This window comes from Schistocerca serialis, chromosome 1 (genome assembly GCF_023864345.2).
Source record: "Schistocerca serialis cubense isolate TAMUIC-IGC-003099 chromosome 1, iqSchSeri2.2, whole genome shotgun sequence".
NCBI classification, from domain to species: domain Eukaryota; kingdom Metazoa; phylum Arthropoda; class Insecta; order Orthoptera; family Acrididae; genus Schistocerca; species Schistocerca serialis.
Genome location: NC_064638.1, coordinates 1,119,481,925 through 1,119,509,591, shown reverse-complemented (window position 1 = coordinate 1,119,509,591; position 27,667 = coordinate 1,119,481,925). Strand labels below are relative to the sequence as shown.

General features: G+C 42.2%; 1 protein-coding gene across 2 annotated transcripts in view; it reads right to left on the bottom strand.

Annotated features, from left to right (window-relative positions):
• The window catches only part of LOC126416730 (ras-related and estrogen-regulated growth inhibitor-like), a 605,084-nt gene that overhangs the window by 277,404 nt on the left and 300,013 nt on the right, over positions 1-27,667 (bottom strand). For both annotated transcript variants that reach the window (XM_050084555.1, XM_050084564.1), the window contains exon 3: positions 507-563. In XM_050084555.1, coding sequence (XP_049940512.1) covers positions 507-563 — 57 coding nt within the window. The remainder of the gene's footprint in view (positions 1-506; positions 564-27,667) is intronic.

Below are 27,667 nucleotides of genomic sequence, written 5' to 3'. Positions count from 1 at the left end.
TATATGAGAGAGAGAGAGAGAGAGAGAGAGAGAGAGCCTTGTATCTGGAAAATAAATGGATATATATTTCCTCCATTTCTCTCTTCTCCCGTGAAATTCCCAATCCTTATATTGCTGCAACTTCCACAGTGTTCTTACTGATGATGGCCAGAATGGGCTGCTATTCCCCAAGAAACCTTCCAGCACCTGACTGAACGTATGCCCGCGAGAGTGGAAGCTGTCATCAAGGCTAAGGGTGGGCCAACACCATATTGAATTCCGGCATTAGCGCAGGAGGGCGCCACAAATTTGTAAGTCATTTTCAGCCATGTGTCCGAATACTTTTGATCACATAGTGTATGTCATTCTTCTGTGTGTCTTGAAGTTTTCGTGAGCGAGTAGCGTACACTACTGGTTGTGTACAGAAAGCTGTTTAAGATTATCGGAAATAACCACAGCAGCTGTCAGAAACAGGGAATGACAGAGCTTCCCACAGAATGAAGACCAATACACTGCGTGGTACTCACCGCTGTTGGAACTGTACTCCCCGATGTATCGCTTGGTGAGGTAGCGCACCGTGACGGCTGCAACACACAGGAAAAGAAAGCAATGTCAGTGCCGCAGTTGTGTTTACATCTGAAGGTAGAATCAAACCGTACATGCCATCATAAGAGAATGAAAAGTCTCTGATACGACCGCAAAGAGCGAGCAACGTATTCCAGAACATTTACTTCCGCATGTACTACTTCCAGCCGTTTTACGTTAAGCATATCTAAGTCTTATGCACTTACAGGGAAACAAGTAAGGGAAATAAGTAAGTTGCAGATTTCCGCTCTACTTCACCACTGATAAGTCTGAAGCTTTGTAAAATAAAAGAAATTTTATGGAATTAATTATCATTAGTGTGAACTACTCGTATTTTAAAGTGTTTCAATGGAATGGTTAAGATAGTGGACGCGATGTACAATGAACATTCGTTCTAATACCTTACAAGTAACCGTCATTCAGGTAAACCGCCATTCAGGTTTTTTGCCTCCAAAGTGAGTTCTTTTTACATTTCTTGGAGCACACCGCTAAAGACATAGAGAAGCGGTGGTCTGGGCACAAGGTTATATCTCAGTATATCTTTTGTACCCCTAACGTATTTATAAAAGCGTTACAATAATACTTTAAATAACCCCAGTTCTCCCGAGTCTCGTAAATCGAGAGATTTTACTAATATTCCTCCAACGTACGGATTCTTCTTTCTATAGTTAAGAAACTCATTTCTTGGTGCACGTACTTTTTGAACGAATTATCTGCATATAATTGCACTAATCACATTTACGTAATCCTATACATGTACTAATCATAATACAGATAGTGTCGTCAGTAAATTATTTACTTGGAGCAGCAAATAGTCATGAAGAAAAATGTGTGTGTCCAGCGGTAAATGGCATAGTTAAAAATTTTTATCAGTGATTATAAATGCTTGCCTGCCAGTCAACTACGAAAGAATTTAAAAACTATCAGAAATCGGAAAATTTAACATGGTTCAAATGGCTCTGAGCACTATGGGACTCAACTGCTGAGGTCATTAGTCCCCTAGAACTTAGAACTAGTTAAACCTAACTAACCTAAGGACATCACAAACATCCATGCCCGAGGCAGGATTCGAACCTGCGACCGTAGCGGTCTTGCGGTTCCAGACTGCAGCGCCTTTAACCGCACGGCCACTTCGGCCGGCGAAAATTTAACATCTTCATCGACAAACGGTACGAGATATACCAAACGTACAAATTTATCTTGACCATTGTAGATCTGCTTGACTGAGTACATTACGTTATTTGCAGACACTGTAAGTGCACTGCGGTTTATCAATAACTATTTTCATCAACATAACAACGTCTCGGTTTTTTAGCAGGTTAATTGCAGGAAAGAACCTAATGTGAGATATCCGTGTTTATTAAAATATCAGGTTCCATTATTGCCAGTAGGCTCGCAGAATAAGTTCAGTTAAAGTGTAATAAAACAACCACGCTTTGAATTTTTGGCGCTACGTGAAAAAAGTTTCCTAGCCAGCAGTTATGAGAGACTCCGTCAACAAATACACACAGTTTACGATTTAATTTACGGTTCCAAACAAGTGACAAAGAAATACTAAAAAAGACAGCACAACTCAGTTTCACGTTAAATTATCGTCAATGCCTGGCACGTTTTTATGACTCATATGTGATTCAACGCGAACGAGAATGGTCTACGTAGCTGCAAGACACACGTCAAACAAGTAATACCCATTTAAAAATGACAACCAATGTTTCTCTGCAATTTCTTTCACACTTTTAATGTATTCTTTCTGCGAACTCGAATATAGAAGGTTCTGATGAAAGGGGTTAATTTGATGACTGCGATAAATGCGGCCTTCAAAATCATTAACAATAATTTCCTTTTCATCCACATGCAACTTTTAATTACGGCCATCTACGTTTTCCTTGCATATTTTTAAACTGGTTTTCTGCTACTCTCTGATAATCAAAAGAAAATAATAAAGAAACTATGAATTTTATGTAAGAAAATGAGCAACAAGCACAGTACATATGGAAATCTCTTCCAGTGACATCTAAAGCGGCTGTTAATAGCTGTAATAAATAGCTACAAACATAATGCGTCGTTGCGCGTCGGAAGTGTTACTATACGTATATTCTTGTGTTATCTACGTCTTTCAGAAGGCACGTAACTCTTGCAAACAGCATTAAGAGCTCCACGAATTTTTCCCTATCCGCTGCGAGGTGACAGTAAACCCCACTGTTAGACCGATTGCTAATGTTCCATTGCAGTGCAGGAAGCCATAAATCTATTGCAGAGCTCCGTGTGATGAAACGTGATGGCTGGCAGGTAGTATGTAATCGTGATACATGTTTGCCGGCATAATAACCGCTTTACCGTTCCTCGGCCTTCATTAGCCACGGAATGGCACGTTTTTGCTTGACATTTGCTACCGCGGGACTACTGTACGCCGTGCATGTACGTTTCTATGGCGCCGCGAAATGGCTCGTCGTGACTGTGCGTCGGAATGTACGCATTCTCCGCTATCTGATCCCACTTGGCTGCTAATTAAATGAGCTATGGCCGCACGACCGTTCACGGTACAAGCCGAATGCAGCCGTGACGATGAAGTCGTGAAAGACGACTCCCGTCATAACACAAAGAAGAAAATCGAAGTCATTTTGCGAAGCACCGGCCCGCACCACACGCTAAGTTCAATGGAAAAAAAAATAGTACGCAGACGGCAACTTCAGCTTCTGCCTGTATGATGTTCAGAAATGTAGCATATGTATATGTTTTGTGTCACGAATATGTTTTGCCCGTTCTCTTGATCCGAAATGTTATCCCTTATTTGTTTAAAAGGAGCTCCTCTATCGGGTACAGTGGATCTAGCTATGGAGACCGGCCGCCCTCTCATCCTCTGCTATGTGGCGTCATTCGGATACGATATGAAGACGAGCAACTAAAACGAGAAAGCCACAACCGCGGTCGGCTGGCATTCGGCCCATGTGACGCCCTCGATCGCTGTATGGTGTCATCATTGTTACTTTGACCACCGAATTAACCAAAGCGGTTTTACGGATTCGATGGCATCTAAATATTTGTAACATCAAGAATACAAATCTTTTCAGCTGTGCTCGTATGTTCCTGCTTAGCCACAAAAATCGCGACATACTCGGAAAAAAACCGTCACAATATTGAAGGAACTCATTCCTGAAAGAACACGTTCTTACATGTAAATAACACCGAATATTGCAGAACATACACCTGTTACATGTGACAGTCTCACAAAAGCGCATATTATATATATATATATATATATATATATATATATATATATATATATATATATATATGTTACCGAGGCGGTCACATCTCCAGCATCTGTATTTCTGTTTGTTGAAATAATAAGCAATCCAAGCAAAAGAAATTTTATTCCTTTACTGATTACAGGCATCTAGTTACCTTCTTCAGGCCGGCCGGGGTGGCCGAGCGGTTCTAGGCGCTACAATCTGGAAACGCGCGAGCGCTACGGTCGCAGGTTCGAATCCTGCCTCAGGCATGGATGTGTGTGATGTCCTTAGGTTAGTTAGGTTTAAGTAGTTCTAAGTTCTAAGGGACTGATGATCTCAGAAGTTAAGTCCCATAGTGCTCAGAGCCATTTGAACCATTTTTTTTACCTTCTTCAGAACACTGTACAAAAAAATATACTACAAATAAGTAAAAATCAGATAAGAATATTAAAATTCATGAAAGAAAAATTTAAAAATATAAAGGTGAAAATATGGTACACACTTATATTTGTCGCATTATTATACTTGCAGTCACGAACGACGGCAGCCCAGTTTAGACTTGTTCTGCGCACCTGCGTCAAACATTCTCAGACAGGCAGCGAGCGCTCAGAGCGCTCTGGTGTGAATGTCGTAGCCAATGTGAGCATTAAACGCAATTGTATCTTGTTATTTAGCGATTTTTTATTTTATTTGCTGCGAATTGTCGTGGGTAATGGTGGTGGTAAGCGGCAAATTCTAATTTACTGGGTGCAAGGTTCCCTAAAATGCGTAGCATGTGTATGTACTACCGCAACTGTCTCGTGGAACCGGCAACAATACAGTCTCCGTCCGTGTCTCCACCTGCGCGAACCGCTACCGTTCATGGATCCGACTATAGCGAACATCAAAAGTAAGCAGGAGTATGCAGCATATTGCTGTAGTCCTAAAGAAATGAGAATAATATGTAACACATAATAAATTTATTAATGCAAAGAATGCTCGTAAATGCTTACATGTGAATCATAGTGCAATTGTTAATGTTCATGTGTTTCCTAATGCGAGGGCCCTAATGCGCTGCTTCCTGTACTCGGGTAGGCGCGCCGGACCCGGATCGAATCCGCCCAGCGGGTTAACGATGAGAGCCAGTTCGCCAACCAGCCCAGATGTGGTTTTTAGGCGGTTTTCCACATCTCACTGGGTGAATACTGGGCTGGTCCCCACGTCCCGCCTCAGTTACACGACTCGCAGGCATTTGAATAACTTTCATACTATTTCATGGCTTATACTAGACACCGACAGCTGGGGTACACTAATTCCGTCCCAGGGGGTATGGGGTGGCGGCAGGAAGGGCATCCGGCCACTCTCTGACACTACCATAGCCAAATCCATAGTAACTAGGCCGACCACGCGTTGGAGTGGGAAAAACGCTCAAAGAAAATGATGATAATGTGTTTCCTAATGGTTTTCACCAGCGATGTGTTATTAAGTGTGTAACTCTAACAAATATATCCTAAATAATGATTTTGTAATAAATTTCCATTCTTTTGTTGCTTTGAAGTTGCATATTGTCATATCATGGTAGTTGGAACAAGGAAACAACAAAAAACGACGAATCCAAAATGGACTCTCAGAAGTAGTGAGCGATGGGTGTCACGTGATCGACTTCCGATGTCAGCCGTACCCCCATAGAGGGAAAGCCCTGACAGCACCAGGAACTGAACTGAGGTTATCTGCGCGGCAGAGATTGATCGCTCAGTTTCGGGGACAAGCCCCTTTACACTACACATGAAAACAATTCTGCGTTTGATGTAACCCACAGATTTCGATGCCTCTCACGATGCATATTGAATGGTTCGAATGGCTCTGAGCACTATGGGACTCAACTGCTGTGGTCATAAGTCCCCTAGAACTTAGAACTACTTAAACCTAACTAACTTAAGGACATCACACACATCCATGCCCGAGGCAGGATTCGAACCTGCGACCATAGCGGTCGTGCGGTTCCAGACCGGAGCGTCTTTAACCGCTCGGCCACTCCGGCCGGCCACGATGCATATTACGGCAAAAAGAAACTTCGAGCCATATATACCCATATAGTAAACTGTTTGTCTACCCTCCTGAATAATTGTCCGGGTTTACACACAGCTTTCGGGATTCTAGTAGGCCGTCGAATTCGCCGGCGGATTAACGACGAGGGAGAGTGTGGCGGCCAGTCTGAATGTAATTTTTAGGCAGTTCCCGACATCCAACCAGGAGAATATGGGGCTGGTACCCAACTCCCATCTCAGTTACACAATTCGCCGACATTTAAAAACTGTTCACTTGCTTTCACATTAAAAACAAAGCAAACAGTAACCGTGACGATCCCGCGCAGAAGAAGAAGGTTAAATTGTTTATCTGGTCTATTCGCTCGTTTGATTTCTTTGATATATCATTCGTAATGAGATCATCTCTTTTTCTCGTGTGTATCCTACATAGGCTTCCCCTGAGGTGCAGCTGCTTGGGAAACTTGTTCATTACTCACTTAAATTAATACTACCAAGCCGTTTGACGAGCTCTTGTGTTGCAACCGCAGTGACCTTTCTTGACTGTTGCAAGCCGAGTCTCAGTCCTTGAATAAATAGTTGCAGTATTAACATGTTGCAGGGGAAGGAAAGGGCGTGAAAAGCAGTTACTTCATAAGCTTATGAATCTCACCTTGTCACACTGTTTTGCGATCTGCCTCGGCAGTGAGGAACATATGGCAACTTCAGACTACATGTTGAAAATTAATGACACACACTAGCAACCATACTGCTAGCAGACATTCTGCTCTTAGCTATGTTCGTATGTATAATAATGTTAATAGCTACTAATATTTTTCAATTACAGTGAATGCTTGTCTTGGACTGCCCGCCATCCATGTGGAGCACGCATTGGTCTCACCCGGACTTCTAGTACTTCAGCCACACACAATTGATTTCATCAAAGTGTACGGGCCTGAAGATGGCGCCGGCCGGTGTGGCCGAGCGGTTCTAGGCGCTACAGTTTGGAACCGCGCGACCGCTACGGTCGCAGGTTCGAATCCTGCCTCGGGCATGGATGTGTTTGATGTCCTTAGGTTAGTTAGGTTTAAGTAGTTCTAAGTTCTAGGGGACTGATGACCAAAGAAGTTGAGTCCCATAATGCTCAGAGCCATTTGATCCATTTTTTTGAAGATGGCGTTGATGCAACATCGAAGCTAGTAGCCAAATAAATATGAAATCTTAAGTACAGCTGGAGGAGTTTCATTTTTAATAAAAATAAAACATTTTTCCGTCTTTGGGACGAAATACAGCATTGATTCAGTGTATCAGGGATCCGACAGTTTATTGGTAGGTTTGTGGAGCTATTCGGCGGTCGAATCCTGATGGCCCCGTGTCCAATGAAATCGTAACTGACGATGTCGTTGGGTCAACACGTAGGGAGGTGCTGCAGAGTTCCATGTTCAACAATGGTCGATGAACGGTGTGCTCCGATACACTTGGGCGTGCACCAGCATTTTGCTCTTTCGTCATAGATGCCACAGATCACCATCTATCCTACTTTACAGAGCAGTAAAACCTCCGAAACTCACGTTCTATGAAGAGTAGTGGGCATCCAACCATTTTGAGCTCAGTGGTGGTTTCACTGTTCTTCTATCTCCTTCTGTACATGCTCGCGACAGTAGCATGTGAACATTCGACTATTTCTGCCGTTATCTCAATGTATTTTTCCATTTATAGCCCATATCTTCGCTACAGTGATCCGCCATCCTTGTCTTCTCGGCTTATGTACTTTTCTTACTGCGGCACGTGCCCGCAACGTCACGAGGTGGCATCCAACTTCGCGCTTGGCAGTGGTCGTAATGTTTTGACTGATCAGTGTATGACAGTCGCCGTTTCATTATTGAAGCTTTCTTGCCTACTAGTCTTACTTTAGTAAGAGGTAAATGATTACTGGTCCGGTTCCATGCAGAGCCATGATCATGTGATAAGCAATTCCCAATTGCAGCCCGTCTCGGATTTGGTTGTTCCGGCCACAAGCAATTTTCCAAACTTGAATACATTCACTCAGTGCACCAACATTCCATTTCCCTAACACAGTCTAAGATTACGTCCTTCACATTAACAGCTTTCTATTATACGAAAATCACTGGATAATGTCTACAGGCAATACGTGCAATGAAACGCTATTGCGCCTCTCGTAGCACGGACATTAAACAGTAATAGAGTTAATCCCGGACATGACCAATTCACATTGCTCTGCTAGGAAAATACAAACTCATTTGTCGATGGTTAAAGTGGAACGCCATTTTTCTGAGCTACAAAAACCAGCCGTGCAATTTCTAACATACGTGTCATAAGAGACCAACAATTACGCAGCTAATTCCATTCACACAGCGCCATTATCAAGCAAAAGAAAAACTGCTACTACGACCGGAGCCACATTAGTATTGCTTACGGTGCTGCTTGGCGCAGAAAACAGGGTTGGGGCAATGCAAGGTCCCATTATCCAACCAACAGTCTGCTGTTTCCAGTTTGAGGACTGTGTATGACTGCTGAAACGCAGTACGATACCAATTACGTTCTTGTCAGCTATTGTCTGCGTAAAACTTCTTTTACTCTTATGTGACCTCGACAGTCTTTTATGCTGTAACAAGTAAGGCGTACCGAATTTACTAGTGGACATTTTAAAGAAAAAAAACTTTGTTATATTTCTTGTCTGTTAAACATTTCGTGCGCAATATATATGGTACAGTAAGGCGATCTTCGGTACCTAGTGCCTTCCAAACAGAATCGCTTATTTAGTTCTACAAATATACATACACACACCGTATCTCATTGGAGTGTTGACAGCGCACAGTACTTTACAACTTCATTTATACCTCCATACCTGTTATACCTGCCACTCTCGCCGAGAAAAAAAGACTGTTTCTGTGTACGCAGGCGAATACTGTTATAATTTTTTCTTATGATCCCTCTTCGAGAAACACGATCGAGATAGTTTTACACTCTATTTCGAGAATAATGGCCGTTTAAAATCTGTCAGCAATATTTTGCAAAGAGAACGTTGTTTTTCATCCACCCCACTCGTCGGAAGCTTTCTATAGCTGTTCCGCATATAAAGGCAGCCCAGTTGTTTTTTAATACCAACTCGTTCGAGTGGGCAACCTCCAAATACAGAAAAGTGCCTCTTTCGGGTTTCTATGTCAATATGGCCTGCTGAAGATGTTACACAATAAAACATACGTCGGATAAAAGTCTTGTAAGTGGTTATTTTGGCAGTTGCACTGAGCTTCCTTAGAATACTCTCAGTAAACAGACGAAGTCGATGTGCCATGCCTATCAACGAACACACAATATCGGCTTGAAGGATAGCAAACATACGCCCTTTATTTACTGAGTGAACCACAATGTATAGGTGAAAGATCGTATTAGTACGATGAGCGAGGGGGCGCATAGATTACGGGAAGTAACTGGGATGAACAGGTTGCAAATTCCATCCAGATTAGTGTTTGCCGCTGTTTTCTTAAATCAATTAAGATGAACTGTGGGATTTCCTTCGCCATTCTAGTCCAATTTAGGTGGTGCTCCGACTCTAAAGGCATCGTCACTTCTTCAATTTACTCCTGAGTGCGTCAAATGGCATGTCACTGAAGATGCACTAATAACGTACTGGTGTCTCTGTATCACTCTTCAATATTTTTTCGAATTTGTGAATATGTAAGGCAAGCTACTATTTTGTAAACTGAATTTACTGCACTAAATTAAATGTCTGAAATCAATGGATGTAATTAACTTCAGTGACATACAGTGAAATCTGTTCAAAAGTACTGAAAGTGCCATATAATGAATGTGCTCTAACCAATTAAATTTCGTGCTAGTCCGAGGTTCGGACTTGGATCTCCTGTTTATTGCGAGCATATGCTTTAATCAAATTAGCCATCTAGACACAATGGGATCAAATTGAATGAAGTAGTTGTGTAATTCCACCCACGGCCTTGCGGCAATGGTAACACCGATCCCCGTCAGATCATCGAAATTAAATGCTGTCGGGCTGGGCTAGCACTTGGATGGCTGACCATTCGGTCTGTCGAGCGCTGTTGGCAAGCGGCGTGCACTCAGCCCTTGTGAAACAAACTGAGGAGTTACTTGATAGAGAAGTAGCGGCTCCGGTCTCGGAAATCGACATGCGGCCGGGAGAGCGGTGTGCTGACCACATGCTCCTCCATATCCGCATCCAGTGACGTCTGTGGGCTGAGGATGGCACGGCGGCCGGTCGGTACCATTGGGCCTTCCAAGACCTCTTCGGACGGAGTATAGTTTTAGTTGCATATTTCTATGAAACTGAAAGCCACAGTCCATATACTCATACCTTTGGTATGAGGCTTCTGTGCGGTTCTGATCTAACGCATTTCGAAAATCTAATTGCAAGGAAATTGTGTATATGATCTAGAGCTATTTCAAAGAGTGTAATTAGAGAAAAAATAGTATTTAAAACAACAGAAGTCCTACAGAATTAAAAAAATCCTTTTTTCATAGTTCGAATATCCCTAAAATCAATGACTGCGAAAATTATCTCTCAATTGTAAAGTACGCCCTCGATCGTAGAAAAGATGCAGTGAAATACCGCAGCTAGAAATGCGGAAAAATGGAATACTGTTATTAAAATATGGAGCACTCCTCAAGGTCATTTGTCTCTAAAACTGAGCATTTATCTAATATCGCTTTTTGAAAGTTAACTAGCCTAAGGACTTCCGAAACATAAGTTACTGAAGAAATGATACCGCGTATCAGACAATTGTGGCCATCAAATTCACATCATGTATGTGGTATCACTGGTCAAAAAGCTAAATATTTGCTTAAAACAATCATATTAACATGTCTAGTATATATATATGTGGAGTTCCAATAAAAATCGATTGAAACGAAGTAGAGTGGAACAGTTTGCACGATTGACAGAGGCACATCGTTTTCAATGTGTCCATATTATAAAACAGCTTTTGTTAAGACATATGTTTCAAGGAATGTTTCGCTTTTCATGAAATAATATCTCGTTCCTGATTTCTGATCACAATAATAACCTGTTACACATCACTGTGCTTCTACAGACTTTCGATTTGTTAAACATCGATTGTATACAAACGCTAAGTTTTGTAGGAAGATGAGTTTTATGGGTGATAGAACAAGCGCATCTCCGTATTATAAAGTAATTTTTACTCGATTATACCAGTTCGATCTGCAGTATTTCCATTGTAAGAACGGGTACTTGTAGATCGGAAAAAATTTCCGTAACATGTGAGTATGTAGACACATCCACAATTTTAACGGTAACATAGTTCGCGGAATAGACCTGTATAAGTCCCTTGCGGTTAGTCAAACCTGTTGTTGCGACGGCATGAAATCAGTTAATGATGTGTGATCTAAAATACAAATAACGGTAGTTAACGAGGGAGAAAGTAGCCCACTTTATTGCGTTTCCTTTCCCCGCTTTTCATTTCTTTTTCTTGTTCAGCTGGTGTTTATTTTTTCTTCGTATTTGTTTTATTCTCTCTCTTTACTTTGTTTCTCTTTCTTTCTTTCTAATGAATTGGAATTTGTTTTTACAGCTTGTATTTACACAGCTTAGTTTAATGCGGCAAGTCACAATCTACACTCTTACTGGTTAATTGTTCATTTATCATTTGTTCGTATCACAATGATCAGCGTAAGATAACACGATGGTATAAAAAGGCAGCTATTATTATAAGGAGATAAGATTTCAAAAAGGAAATGTTCTCTAGTTATCACCCCAGTAACAGCGCGATTTTGATACAACATTGTGACAAATTTCGTATTTCTCAAGTTCACCAGTATCTACAGTGTTCCCCATAAAAGGGTTTTCAGTGTATGAACTTTAATAACCGAGGAGGTATTAATGAACGTTTGGGAAGAACTCGGCTATAGACTTGATGTGTGTCGTGTGACAAACGGTGCTCACATTGAGCCATTTACAACGTTCTTGCTAAAATTGTTTGAGTTTCTCTTTCATTTGACACATCATTTATAACTGTAAGTTTAATATAATAAATATCATTAATCATTAAAACCCCAATATTCATTTATAAACACCCTGTACTTCAGGGTAGACAAACCATAGAATTTTGATGCAGCGTTGCGCGTCATAATAAACAAAAATTTCGTTTGGTGTACGCTAATGCTCCTACAAATCTACATATTTACTACATTAGTAAGTGAAAATGTGGGAATTATTGTTATTATACGTAACTCTAATGTCTTAAATGTCGCTGCTTCGTCGATCGCAACTGTTTTCGGAAACTATTTCATAATTTTAGTGTACCAAACTAGCCACGTATGATGAGATAGTTCTTTGTCATTTATAATTCAACTTGAAGAAATATGTCGCTGAGGCTTTGATAAGGAAACTCGCTAACTTTGTAAACCGTTAATTGGTTTAGTAGTGATTAGTGACTATTCTTTGAGGATCAAGTACCTACCAACTTCTCATAGTACCATTGACGCTAGTCCTCCATTTGTCAGACTAGCTGATTACCCAGAGTTGCTTGACTATAAATTACAGGAAAATGAGTGGAATCTGTCTGCTGTGTAAAAGCTGCTGAGACTGAACCTAGCAGTGTTAATTTTTCAGATACTAACAAGGGGAGGCCGCCAATTGTGAAATTCAGATTCGATTCATACTGCGCATAACTAAAGCTCATGGCCAGAGGTGTAATGTGGCAAAGCACCAAGATGCACTTCTCAGCCGTTGTCGAGAAAATCGACAGTTAAAAGAAACCGTTGCGGTGAAATACTCTCTACGATTAGTAATTTTCTACAGCGTGGTGGTGCAGCGGTAAGCGTTCGGTTTCGTAATCCGAAGGTCGCCGGATCGAATCTCGCTCCACGCAACTTTTTTTTATTATTTGTTTTTTGTAATTCATATTATATATATATATATATATATATATATATATATATATATATATAATTCCCGGCAATCAGTTGCAACAATTATGCATATAATAAGTTGTTGAAAGTCGTTTGTCGTGGAAAAACTGGCGACTTCGAACATCATTATGTTTTCCGCAAACAAAGTTGTATTTCACAAATGTTATTAATTGTCTTCATAATGTTAACCACGTATAGTTAACGGAAGACGTAGAAACGAATACGTATAGCGTAAGTTAAACGTTCGAATTAGAATAGAGACCCCACGAACACAAACTTGCTGTGGAAGGTATGAAATATAAACTCCGTTACTCCCTCGTTACACTTGAAGGACAGATGTTGAATGGGCCGAAACGAGCCGCCCCATAACAGCGTAGTTGCCTGCTAACTTCGAAAGAAGGTAGATGCGGTCCCTAGCGTAACTTATAACATCGTCGAAAATCAGTGCGGACGGGACAGCTTTGGTACACCCTGTTAAACAAGCGGAAAAATGGAGGCGATACAATTGGAGAGCGATCCGCCTTCACCAACATGCATAAGCATTTCATTAATAGTTTATGTATATATATATATATATATATATATATATATATATATATATATATATATATATATATATATATATTTGAATTGCAAAAAACTAATAATAAAAAAATATTGCATGGCGCGAGATTCGATCCGGCGACTTTCGGATTACGAACCCCAGCGCTTACCGCTGCGCTATGACGCTGTAGAAAATCATTAATCGTAGAGAGTATTTCACCGCAATGGTTTCTTTTAACTGTGGATTTTCTCGACAACGGTTGAGAAGTGCATCTTGGTGCTTTGCCACATTACACCTTTGGCCATGAGCTTTTATTATGCGCAGTATGAATCGAATCTGAATTTCACAATTGGCGGCCTCCCCTTGTAAGATACAATATTTTACTACTTTGAGAGATTAATGTGTTGAATTTAAAATTCATTTATGTAACTTTTTTCTACAAACAGTAGTGTGCCACGTATGGCTAAAATTAGAGCAGGCGTTTCACAACTACGCTTATATGTCAAATCTTCCCCACCTTCACTCCCATCCCCACTACCATAAATGAGAGTGCCATGTGTGTTTTACCTTGCACAATGCTTTTTCCGAGATAGTAAGCCTTACGTGAACTATGTTTGGTTGAAATTACTTCATGTGTTCCAGAGACATATTTAAATGTCACGCTCTTCCATTCCTGCCCCTCCCCTAATCCCACGTCCATCCCAAGATGCGCTAGAGGTGTCCTAATCATATAGAATGTTGTGAGTCATAAGTGCGCTAGTTTCACCTAAAATTACTCTAAGGCTTCTAGGACAAAGTGTACACATCACCACTTCGCTAATATCTTACCCCCAGGGTCTAATCGTAAGTAATGTCATCGAAGAGCCAAACAGCCTCGAAAACTACAGTCGACACTTCCATAGTACCAACTTGTTGCTTGCATCTCATGAGCGAAACCATGTCAAATAAATCAGATAATACCTGACATCTGATGGTTTTTTCATAAATTACTAATGTAGCTTTTTCTCAGCTACTTTTACATATAATCCACTTCCCATTCCCATTCGATTCTTAAGGGTGCTGGGGGTGTGTTAGCTCAACAGCATACTTTTCCGGATTGGAAGTCATAAATGTACCAAATACGGGAACTGCTCTAAGAGTTACACGAACAAGTAGGAATGCTAGGGGTGTCTTGTCTCACCTATGTGGCAAGTATCTCCTGGTAATAAGTCTAATTTGTTCCCAGTTTAGGTGAAATATCTTGCGGCGTTTCAGAACTATGCTGGGACGTATGCACACCCATTCAACGCTGTAAAAACGTACTTTTGCTTAATTGTTGTAACAGCAGCATGCTGCGGCTCCTAGCAGTCAAATAAAGCTGGGGGCGTGACCGCGGAAGGCAGGGAGCGTACGGCGTGAAGACGGTTGCCCGTGTCAAGGCGCTATTGCCCTGGACGTTTAGGCAATTAACGGCTGGAGTAGCGTGCTGTAGCAAGCGGGATGGCCTGAGACACGCACGCCTGTGGACAAGCGAGATAGAACATATCTTCTAAATTACTACTTACGGGACGGAGAACCTAATGAGACGGCGGAGCAGCGGTCATCCTTCGTGTTAAGTAGATTACAAGCTCCGTACTCGAGGAAAGGCTTAATATGGGCAACGAAATACTCCTAAGGCACATAAACAGGAAGGTGTTGTGCGTGAACGAATAGAATGGAATGAATAACAGAGGACGGTAAACGAATCATTCCTTCAGTTGGATATAGTTATTTACAGAGATCTGCGTGGGGTATGGTCAAACATCGATGACGGTGGCCTGCTCTTACAGCGAATCAGTTGCTGTAGCTGCTGCTGCTCTTGTTTTAGTTGTTGTTGTGGTGGTGGCGGTGGTCTTCGAATGCTGGTTTGATACAGATCTCCATGCTACTCTATCCTGAGCAACCCTCCCTCGCATTCGGGAGGACGAAGGTTCAATCCCGCTTCCGGCCATGTTTATTTAGGTTTTCCGTGATTTCCCTAAATCGCTTCAGACAAATGCTGGGATGCTTCATTTGAAAGGGCGCGGCCGACTTCCTTCCCCGTCCTTCCCTAATCCGAGGAGACCGATGATCCCGTTGTTTGGTCTCCTCCCCCAAACAACCCAACCCAACCCAACCCAACCCACCTAGTTAACTGCTGCTCCTACATCTTTCTGAATCTACTTACTGTATTCATCTCTTGGCGCTCTCCGTACGAGTTTTACACCTCGCGCTTCCCTCCAATACTACTTTAGGTCTCGGAATGTGTCCTATCGACCGATCCCTTCTTTTAGTCAACTTGTGCCCAAATTTCTTGCCTCCCCAGTTCTACTCTGTGCCTCCTCCTTAGTTACGCGATCTACCCATCTAATCTTTAGCGGTTCTGTAGCACCACATTTCAAAAGCCTCCATTCTCTTCCTGTCTAAACTGTTTATCGTTCGTGTTTCACTTCCATACATGGCTACGCTCCATACGAATACCTTCAGAAATGACTTCCTAACACAAATGTCCCTTCTTCAGAAACGCCTTTTCTGCATTGCCAATCTACATTTTATATCCCCTCTACTTCGGCCATCATCAACGAACCAGACACATTGCAATTCGCAAAATTGATATTAACAGCTCAGAGCAATGTGATTTACCAGAGTATGACTGTAGTCGATGTGTGAAATTAAAAAACTATGAGGCAGGAACAAGGAAAACAAAAACGTAAAGGCGCTGCAGTCTGGAACCGCAGGACCGCTACGGTCGCAGGTTCGAATCCTGCCTCGGGCATGGATGTTTGTGATGTCCTTAGGTTAGTTAGGTTTAACTAGTTCTAAGTTCTAGGGGACTAATGACCTCAGCAGTTGAGTCCCATAGTGCTCAGAGCCATTTAGCCAGCCAAAAACGTAAAGGGACAAGAAGAATAGAAGATGCAGAATTACGCTGTAAGATCTTGGGTAACTATTCTGAAGTAGTAATTTGTGATGAACAGGCACTCAGTGACAAGTATAGATAAGGCAGATGAAGTGACAGGTTATTTCAGAGTTGAGTTGTAGTAACGCAGGACTTGTAGATGGGGGAAGTACTGGAAGTAATTTACGAATAAAGTTTTTGATCCCGAAGAAATTTTATAATTGATGAGAGACATTTAAGGTTCTGATTAATGACAAGACGATCAAAGAAAAACAGTGCAGATTAGACCAATTCGAACTTTCACCGGCGTTAGCTAATTTAGAATAAAATCAAGATACCGCTACAAGCTTCTGATGTCTGAATATTGTTACAGGAAGCAAAGATAACTGAACATGATCAACAATTAACCATAAAATATTTAGTTTCAAATGTCTCTGCAGGCAAGCTTTCTACAGTTCTGTAAGGTATCGGGTGTCCTTAGAAGGGAAACATGGTAACTGATCACTTATATCTGTCATCAACTCCAAAATGTTTTCAGTATGGATTAATGCACTCGCCCAGAAGGAGCGCCTGGTCCCCGGCACGAATCCGCCCGGCGGACTTCTGTCGAGGTTCGGTGAGCCGGCCAGTCTGTGGATGGTTTTTAGGCGGTTTTCCATCTACCTCGGCGAATGCGGGCTGGTTCCCCTTATTCCGCCTCAGCAACACTATGTCGGCAATTGCTGAGCAAACAAGTTCTCCACGTACAGCACCTTTACACTACCACGCCAACATAGCGGTTACACTCGTCTGGTGTGAGACGTTCCCTTGGGGGGGGGGGGGGGGGGGTCCATCGGGGGCCGAACCACACAATTATCCTGAAAGAGTGGTTCGGTGTGGGGTGGCGGAAGGATGAAGTGGACTGTGGTAGTCGTCGTGGGGTATTGGACCACTGCGGCTGTAGCGGGGATGGAGCCTCTTCGTTGTTTATAGGCCCCCGGTTAACATACAACACAATACAATGGGTTAATGCACTTATCCTAAGCGGGTGATGCAAACAACGATTAAAATTTCTCCAGTCATCCGTGCCCCACCCATACTATATCTTTTTTCTTTTGACATTTTAGAATAGAAAAATCACAGGGGGCAAATGGAGCTGAGTAGAATTGGTGCGAATTAGTTGTCATTCTGGTTTTGGCCAAAATATGTTCACATTAAAAAGCACACCACCTAAAACAATGTGTGACTCAGGATAAGGAGGTGTTTATGTCCCATAATATGAATATTAAGACTCGGATGACTTTCGGCAGCAACCATTGGGTACCATAAGAAGTGTGTTCACGAATATTTTAAGATGATTAGCACCTAAATCAACAAGAGCGTGCTTTTTTCTCTACAACAGTGTTACTGCGGATAAAAATCGGAAACGCCATTATGAGCCTTTAACCTTTCCTTGTTATAAACTCAGAGGCTTAACACGAAAATGTAGGGAAAGTTATCTGACCAGTTTCTCAGAGTTCTTGTAGCTTATCTACGTACATACTCTGAATCAGGGGACAGGAATAAACTAGACTAGTTTCAAAAACACACTCCTGTCTCCGGAAAGGCTCAGATGGTTCAAATGCCTCTGAGCACTATGCGACTTAACTTCTGAGGTCATCAGTCGCCTAGAACTTAGAACTAATTAAACCTAACTAACCTAAGGACATCACACACATCCATGCCCGAGGCAGGATTCGAACCTGCGACCGTAGCGGTCGCTCGGCACCAGACTGCAGCGCCCAGAACCGCACGGCCACTTCGGCCGGCTCCGGAAAGGCAGTTAAGGGATTTTAAGTGACAAACGTATTCTGTTATCGCAAAATGACAAAATATTGCAGCATACTACACGCTACTCTATGGAATCAAATCCGTAAACAGTTGGATGCCAGCAACGAAGAGATTCAATGGAATCAGAAGATACGGGGTGAAGGAAGAATAGTATTTAACACTATGCAGACGGCGATGTCATTGGAGACGAAGAGTAAACTCGGATCGAACGAGGTTTGGACTCTGGCAACAGTAAACAGTCACGGCAACTTCAGAGAGCATGCTTGACCAGAGTACATACATCTACACATATCTTGTGTATGTATTATAAATTAAAGTCCACCACCACGTTTTTGTCTCTGTATGTGAAGGCTAATCTCAGGCATTTCTGAAAATATTTTGGCACGTTTTTCACTAACACGTAGCCTGTCTGACGAGGAAGGTTTGTTAGTTTAAATTCTAAATATGTTGTTAATATTGGCTGAACTAGGTTAAATGAAGTCACCTTCTGTATTTTTCAGTCTATATTGAAGGATCATCTCTGTAAGTACCGTAACAGTTGCGATACAGTTCTTACTAATAGATAGGCAGGTTTACGAGAGAAGTTTTGTATACTGCTTATTACCTCTTCGTCAGACAAGTGATGCCGTCGAAGAGACATAGTGCTATTGATGAACTGCCGGGTCAGGTCTCTAGCATGATTGAGAGGAACAACGATAACGTAAATGCGGACGGCTAAAAGAGGATTCGAATTCGGCACTTCTGAATTTGAGTCCGTGCCTTAACCACTGCGATACCTGACTCGCCGACGTTGCGCAAGCGCTGTGACCGTTATAGTTTGGCGACACGCTTTTTCATTCAGAATTTGATAGCCACAAGGTCACGGCTGTACGGCCAGTCGGTAGCGGTCTGCTTGCCCTGTTTCTCATATCGTTACCTTTTTTTCCTCTTTTTCTTTCGCAGCGCTCTCTCCTACGCGTAGAACAGGGCTGAGGTACAGGGCGGGTGGGTGAGCTTTCTCGTGTGCGCGCACCGCTGTCGCCTCGAGTGACTTGGAGCATTCAAGTGCCTCCTAAATGTCAAACTTTATACTGTTTGCTTCCGATACTTTCTTCTACAAGTGTATTGCGTTCTACGAAAGTCCTCGTGCAGAGAAGAGATGCAGCCGGAGGGCCTCTGGACTGTTTGCTGACACGCCTCCCAGCGGCAGGTGTGGTTATGTGCTGTTCCGGCCCGGCACAGCACCCTGCATTCCATTACACTTTCATCGCAAGCTGCGTAGCAGAGAAACCTAGTGTCACTACACACACACACACACACACACACACACACACACACACACACACACACACACACACCGAGCCACCAACTTGTTTACTCGCGGCGAAAGTGACGTACTGCGAACGTCACACTTTAAACTGCTTCTTGTCCACTGTGATCACTGGACGCAGCAAACGGTTCATGCCGGAAGAGAACCCACGTATGGTGGCCACGCTCTCATGCAAACACATAGTCGTGTATCGTCATCATTATCCACTTCCATTTGACAGCCACTGTGCCCTCTAGACTTTTACAAAAGTTGCGATCTTCCACTACACTCTTTCACGTTGTTGTTGCTGTTGCTGTTGTGTTGGCAGAAGTTCCAACACCGTGTTACTAGTGGAGGCCCAAATGCACGCGTTTTAGCTCATGCAGGCTGGCGTGAGGAGGGAAGAACTATACTGACGAGAGGTCTGGAACATGACAAGGAATGAGAATTCAGAAAGCGGACATAATTAGTATGATACTTAGCTTTAATCCATTAATGATGAACGTCGCTCTTGACGGTAACTGAATATGGCGCCTTGCTAGGTCGTAGCAAATGACGTAGCTGAAGGCTGTACTAAACTGTCGTCTCTGCAAATGAGAGCGTATGTAGACAGTGAACCATCGCTAGCAAAGTCAGCTGTACAACTGGGGCGAGTGCTAGGGAGTCTCTCTAGACTAGACCTGCCGAGTGGCGGCGCTCGGTCTGCAATCACTGATAGTGGCGACACGCGGGTCCGACGTAAACTAACGGACCGTGGCCGATTTAAAGGCTACCACCTAGCAAGTGTGGTGTCTGGCGGTGACACCACAGTTGCATGTTTTCTAATGTCATCTAACCATGTCGCATTAAGCTGTCTTCTGAGTATTAACGTATCCAGCAAAATACGAGCACAATTTCCCTTTCAAGGTCTGGTTGGTCTCGGAGTGACAGCCACAGTGAAAATCAAAAATAGCCAACAGTTCTTTCCACCAATTGTCTACAATGGGCTGCAGCTCGTTGTCTGTGCCAAAAATGCTGTCCTCATAGCCAGCAGTTCATGTGAGCGAGAAGATGAGAATCAAAGAGAGCCGAGTCCGGGCTGTATGGTGTCTGACCAACAACTTCCCTGCAGGAGCGTCTTAGCTGCAGCTACAGTGAGCAGCCGAATATTGTCGTGAAGAAGGACAATGCCTGATGACCACATTCCTCTTCGCTTGTTCTCAATTGCCTATCGTAGACTATTTTCTCAAATCACCTGATGATCTTGTTCAGCTAGCACATCAGTTGACACTTGCTTCCCTCCCTGGACCGCCGACATCATGAACGTCTGTACCACTCGTTTCTAAGTTGGGGTGAGCCGGCAGCAGTGGTCTCGCGGTTCTAGGCGCGCAGTCCGGAACCGCGCGACTGCTACGGTCGCAGGTTCGAATCGTGCCTTGGGCATGGATGTATGTGATGTCCTTAGGTTAGTTAGGTTTAAGTAGTTCTAAGTTCTACGGGACTGATGACCACAGCCGTTAAGTCCCATAGTGCTCAGAGCCATTAAGTTGGGGTGAAGGGTGAACAGACCCTCCACACACCCCCCCCCCCCCTCCACGCGATAGCAGGAGCTATTGTTCATGGTGGAACCTCAGTAGATCCAGCCTTTTTCTCACTACAGGACCCGAAAGAATAGCTTTAGATCAAACACCATTATTTGTATGAACAGCTGCTACTACAGCTACTTCTCATTCTTTACTTCCAAACCTAGTCGGTGCTATTACTCCACTACTGGCCATTAAAATAGCTACACCAAGAAGAAATGCAGATGATAAACGGGTATTCATTGGGAAAATATATTATCCTAGAACTGACATGTGATTACATTTTCACGCAATATCGGTGCATAGATCCTGAGAAATCAGTACCCAGAACAACCACCTCTGGCCGTAATAACGGCCTTGATACACCTGGACATTGAGTCAAACAGAGCTTGGATGGCGTGTACACGTACAGCTGTCCATGCAGCTTCAACACGATACCACAGTTCATAAGGAGTAGTGACTGGCGTATTGTGACGAGCCAGTTGCTCGGCCATCATTGAGCACACGTTATCAATTGGTGAGAGATCTGGAGAATGTGCTGGCTAGGGCTGATAGTCCATGCTGCTGCAAACGTCATCGAACTGTTCGTGCAGATGGTTGTTGTCTTGCAAACGTCCCCATCTGTTGACTCAGGGATTGAGACGTGGCTGCACGATCCGTTACATCCATGCGGATAGGATGCCTGCCATCTCGACTGCTAGTGATACGAGGCCGTTGGGATCCAGCATGACGTTCCGTATTACCCTCCTGAACCCACCGATTCCATATTCGGCTAACAGTCATAGGATAGGATCTCTACCAACGCGGGCAGCAATGTCGCGATACGATAAACCGCAATCGCGATAGGCTGCAATCCGATCTTTATCAAAGTCGGAAACGTGATGGTACGCATTTCTCTTCCTTACACGAGGCATCACAACAACGTTTCACCAGGCAACGCCGGTCACCTGATGTTTGTGTATGAGAAATCGGTTGGAAACTTTCGTTATGTCAGCACGTTGTAGGTGTCGCCACCGGCGCCAACCTTGTGTGAATGCTCTGGAAAGCTAATCATTTGCATATCACAGCATCTTCTTCCTGTCGGCTAAATTTCGTGTCTGTAGCAAGTCATCTTCGTGGTGTAGCACTTTTATTGGCCAGTAGTGTATATTATTTGCTGATCGAAACTTAGATACATCATTCTTTGGTCCAGCAGGTGCAGATGACCCTATTCCATATTAACCCTGGACCACTGATGCACTTTGCTGTCGCTCATGACAATTATGTTTGTTGTAAGGTATTCTACCCCTCAGCTTGAAGAAGCTCCACATTTGGCGAGCGACAACTGTTCTATGCCTTTTTGGTATGGTCACTGCGTATGCACACTCATGACTGAAAGGTGCGATGTGGCGCTATGGATTGGCGGCATACTAGATGCTGCGCAACACATCTGTGCAAAACTTCATCAGATGCACTGTGATTTTAATTTCGCGATCGATCTGACCTTTTCTTCTAAATAAAACAGGAAGAGCAGTAGCTGTTGGGCCTTTCGCTGCACATCCTGCCACCATCTCACTTCTATTACACCAGTAATTACGTCTTTGTCGTTTTTGTTCTCTGTTTCATTTCCTAGTTTTTCCTATATGTCCTAGAAACGTTCATCATCGTCTTCTCCACTGATCAATGATAAACCTACAGTTGTTGAATGTATTTCAATTAGAAGGCAATGCCTTACTGGCAAAACTATTACGGGTAGCTGATACTGTCACTTCCCTTTTAATTTGCAGAATTCTCTTTTCGATGTGTTGATTACAGAATGTTTCGTCTTACAATGATCGATTTTCTCGATTACTTTCAAATTTTTTTTTCTTTTAAATTCTTCCGTTTGTCTGTGACATTTGGGTGCACTATGGACAAACAGTATTACGCCATCACTATAACAAAAGTGATTCAGAAATATACCATTATGGAATATTTTGAAGAACTGTTAATAGCTAGTCTTCAAATAATATTAAGGCAAAGAAAATGGCATTGGGGTTTAGCGTCCCATCTATAACGTATCCGTTAGAATAGGAACGCTCGCTTGAGGTGGAAAAAGATTCTGAAGAAAAGGTGTAGGTCCACTTCAAAGGAACCATCTCAACATTCGCTATGATCGATTTGGGTAAACCACAATAACTTTAAATCTTAAAGGCCGGATAAGTCCACTGCACTAGAATCTAAGCCCATAGCGTTTACGACTGCATCAGCAACTCGCCCAGTTTCAAATGACACGTTTCGCATCATAACTTTTTTTTTCTTTTGTAAGTCTAGGTCTTCAATTATTTGCTGCATGTATTTGAATCTCTGTCTTCCTCTACGGTTTTTAAAAAATGGTTCAAATGGCTCTGATCACTATGGGACTTAACTTCTGAGGTCATCAGTCCCCTAGAACTGAGAACTACTTAAACCTAACTAACCTAAGGACATCACACACATCCATGCCCGAGGCAGGATATTCGAACCTGCGACCGTAGCGGTCGCGCAGTTCCAGCCTGTAGCGCCTAGAACCGCTCGGCCACTTCGGCCGGCTACCCTTTACAACTCCCTTTATTAAAATGGAAGTTATTCCTTCATGTCTCAACAGATTTCCTAACATTCTGTCCCTTCTCCCGTCAATATTTTCCATGTTTTGATCGTCGATTCGCTTAGAGCCTTATTCCTTACCCTATCAGTCCTGTAGCACCACGTATCAAATGCTTCGATTCTCTTCTGTTCCTGTTTGCCTACAGTCCCTGTTTCACTACCATTTGTGGTATGCTCCAAACTTACATTCTCAAGAAATTATTCCTGAAATTCAGGCCTTAGTTTGCTATTAGTAGACCTCTCGTGGACAGGAATATCCTTTTCGCTAGTGCTAGTCTGAATACTGAACTATAATTGAAAATATTATCTATGGATATAACTTAATCGATTAGTACGGCCACTGTGTTGACGGGTTTCTATTTTACAGATATGTGCAATTTGTCAGAACAGATGGGAGAAATACGCTGCACTACCACTCTCAGTACATCTAAAAGAGACGATGAGCCTAAATATCATGTCCGGTGGGCGTAGCATGAAGAGAGTCACACACAGTCAGTCCAAGAGACTCCGCGGAGAGGTCTATGATTAATCCAGATCACTGACGGAGAGTCGCATTCACTACGAACTTTACATCACCACTAATTTTTGCAAGCTTTTTTTCCAGAGCACAGTTCATACAAGTTACCTAATTCTGGATTTTACACATGTTGCACCTCATGTGATGTTACCGAAAGTGGTGGCGCAGTGCTTCAGAAGGGATATTCACAATGGGGAGTGGCCCGCCGTAGATGGTACGTAAACTGGTAGTCATTACGTTAAGTAATATACCTTTCAAACCAATAGCTCAATTATATTTTACGGGGGGCTGGATATTCCAGATTGGCGAATTGCTTAGTAGATATAATTGATGTAACTTTTATTAATTAAGTCTCATAGCATGGATGCTATGAAGTACCTTAAATTGCCACGGCTTCAGGACAGCTAAATGATCTCTATAAGAAACCCTTGCAAACTGGTTAGCTTTTACGATGCTTGGCTATAACAGCATAGGAATTATCTGAAACACTTTGTTATGTATACATTTAAATGTAAGCTTATAAATTAGTATGTAAATTTGCAAATGTAGCATTTTCTTTTTTTTTTAGTTTTTCCTCATCCTTGAGGACTATCTAACTTAGGATGTATGAAAGGAACATGAGTATAGTAATTCTTTCGTAAATTTATGTTATTAGTTTTGTTTCTATGACTTATTCCACTCATCGAGGGTCATATCACCACGGAACAGGTAGGTAATTAAATATAATCTTCCTTTCTTCGTAAGATATAGTAGTATATTTGCGATTTCGCGATTGTGGAGTTCATTTAATATGAAATATCGAGTGTGTTTCATACAGAGAGATTACTGTACAATAGTGAATCGTGTTAGTTAACATTTTAGTGGCTGACGTTTGCTGCGTCGCATTAACTCGGTAACCGCCGGCTGCACATTTGTGGAAGGGACTGCGCTGCCGACAACTGTCGACTTAAATAGCGACGCATTTGTTCTCCGGGTAACTGGTTGGCTGTAACGAGTTGCTGAGGCCTAGAATGCTCAATAACTCTTAACTGGCCGTACAATCACGAGAAGTTGCCGTGTACAATTTAAAGAGTTTTATTCGAAAACGATAGTTAACGTTAATGAATCTCTGAAATCTAGTGATTCTGTGACTGTTCCCTAGATAATATTTCATCGTCTCGGCCATTACGCTCTTCGCTGATAATAATGAACGTATATTTTTTATGATCCTCGTCATTACCAATTACCGTTTCTAAGGAATCAATGGATCCTCCTTTCTTTAGAAGCGCAAAAAGTTTTAACAACGCAGATAACATTTGGCAATTTCGTCTAAGCTTTGATGCGATAAGTCGGACTTCTATCGTTTCTTCCTTGAAGCTGGAGAACTGTTCTTTCCGCGTTTTGAACGAACTTATTTAGTGCGCAATCTATATTCCATTCCAAAGGCGATCGAGAGATGTAGTTGAGACCTTGGTTAGGCTAGCCAGGGAAAACAACCCCCACGTAACAGCACTTGTGTTGTGGATATGAGCGTGATCATCCTGGAAAAATTCCTTATGGTTTCCATAGCACTTGAAAGATCATTTTGTTCGAAATGTTTTAATGAACAGTTGAGCTCATGTTGTCAACGGCCGAAACTTATGAATGAAATCTGTCAAGGAAAGGCAACCGCAAAACATGACACCACATGTCCACAGACGACCATTTGAGTTGCCTTCCCTTCCTACAATAGTATGATTTTTGTTGTTTTGGTTGTTGACGCAGTTCTCCAGTGCTATCGGCGCTCTTGACATCAATATAACCGCTACGTCCTTCATGAACTATGTGCCTTATGTACAGATATCTTGGTTAAAACTGCGATTCTTTACTTTCAGCATAATTTAGACTTGAGCTTTTAACGACAGTTCATGTAAAATGCGGCAAGCCACCTTCGACACATTATGTTCTTTATTAGATATTTTTGTCTCGTTGATACCCAGCCGTACGTCTTAATCTCTTAAACGATCAATGTGAATAATTCTCAAATCTCTCCTCTAAAGCAGCATTTCAAAGACTCTAAATTGTTTCATTTCTGTCTTTTCCATTACCCACGTTTCCGTTTAGACAAAGCCGTGCTCCAGGCAAATGAAGCTTGAATCGTTTTCTGGCTTTAAGGGTCATATTTCTGGTTGTTACGTCGTTTTCCAATTTATTGGAACTCCTTTTGCGTTTTGGTATCACAGCTTCGACGTATTTCTTACAATTATCTTATCTGTTGTAGCACATAGATAAATGAGAGTCTTGCAGTAGCGGGAGAGTTTTGCTAAATTTAACATTGCTCCATCTAGCGTAGTAAATGTTTCAATTCATTAAGCACCGACTTAATTTATATTCACTTCTGACACTCTTTAGTACGTCATCAGCGGACAGTACCATAATGACTTTACGCCCATGACAATCTCACACATCGTGTCATTGCCTCTTTAAAACACAAATTAAATAGCAATGTTGACAACGAGCAATCAGGTCTTACCTATTTTCTGACTTTGTCCGAGTGTATCTTTCCTTTAATATTGACAGCTACAGTAGGCTTCGCGTGAAAAGAAAGGATTACTCTTTTGAGCCAGTATTTAATACAATACTGACCCTAGGGAACGTTTTATTCTATTCCGAACTAGCATTAGCCTTTCCCAGATGAGCGAACGCAATGCTGATTTCCTTTTCTTCCGCTCTCTGTCATAAGATACTGTGCTAACATTGCTTCTGGAGCGTTCCTACTTCTCCTAAACCAAAGCAACCCTCTAATAATCTCCTTTGAGTTTTCCCTTCCAGTGATTAATAAATTACTCTTGTAAGTATTGTTCATGTGACACTTACGTGGGTGTGCGATAGTTCTCAGATACATCCGCTCTTGCTTTCTTAGTGAGTGTAGTTATTACATGTTTTGACATGGAATTTCGTAAATTTCACTGACCAGCATGTAGAGCTGCTGCTTCGTTGTTTTGTGTGACGTCCGTAAGTGTTCCTCTGACGTTCGGCAACACGTCAATATTTATTTCTTCTTATTTCGTTAAAGTGTTTTGAAATTCAGACGTGTGGATTGAATTTCCTCTATATGTTCTTCTACTTTGTCCTCATTGTAAAGTGGCCATTTTGGGGGGGGGCGGGGGCGGGGGCGGGGGCGGGGGAATCTATAAAGTTTCGCAAAGTATTTTTTTTCCATCTTCTCGGATTATTTTCTGCTTATTCCCATCTTATCGCTTTGTTTCCGGTTTCCTTTGCCTAATCACCTTCAATATCACTAATCACTTTGGTCTTTGCTTTGTATTACCTAAAACGATTTGTTTATGTCCTCTCCATATTTTATACATTTTCCATTTGTTTCTGATTGATCTATACTGTTGCTGACACTTTCAGCTTTTATACATTTTCTTCAGTTATTAATACCAGTATAGCATCTATTACTGGTGGCTGTAACTTTCTGGTGTAATTCACTTCATCCCCTTTGAAGCCATCCTATTAGCTTTTCATACCATTAGCTCTTTGATGGTGTTCTTTATTTCTTTTGTAACATGTAGTTCCAAGCCAGTCTCTGTTTCTGCCATCTTAATTTTTATAAGTTCCATCGATTCAGAAGCTCTCTCCTTGAACTCTCGAATTTCAACTTGTTTTTCATTAGTGCTAGCCTATGGCCAGAAATCTATTTCAGCATCAGGATAACTCTTGCAACCCTTTATTTCTTAATCTTTAGTTTCTAAAAAAAGC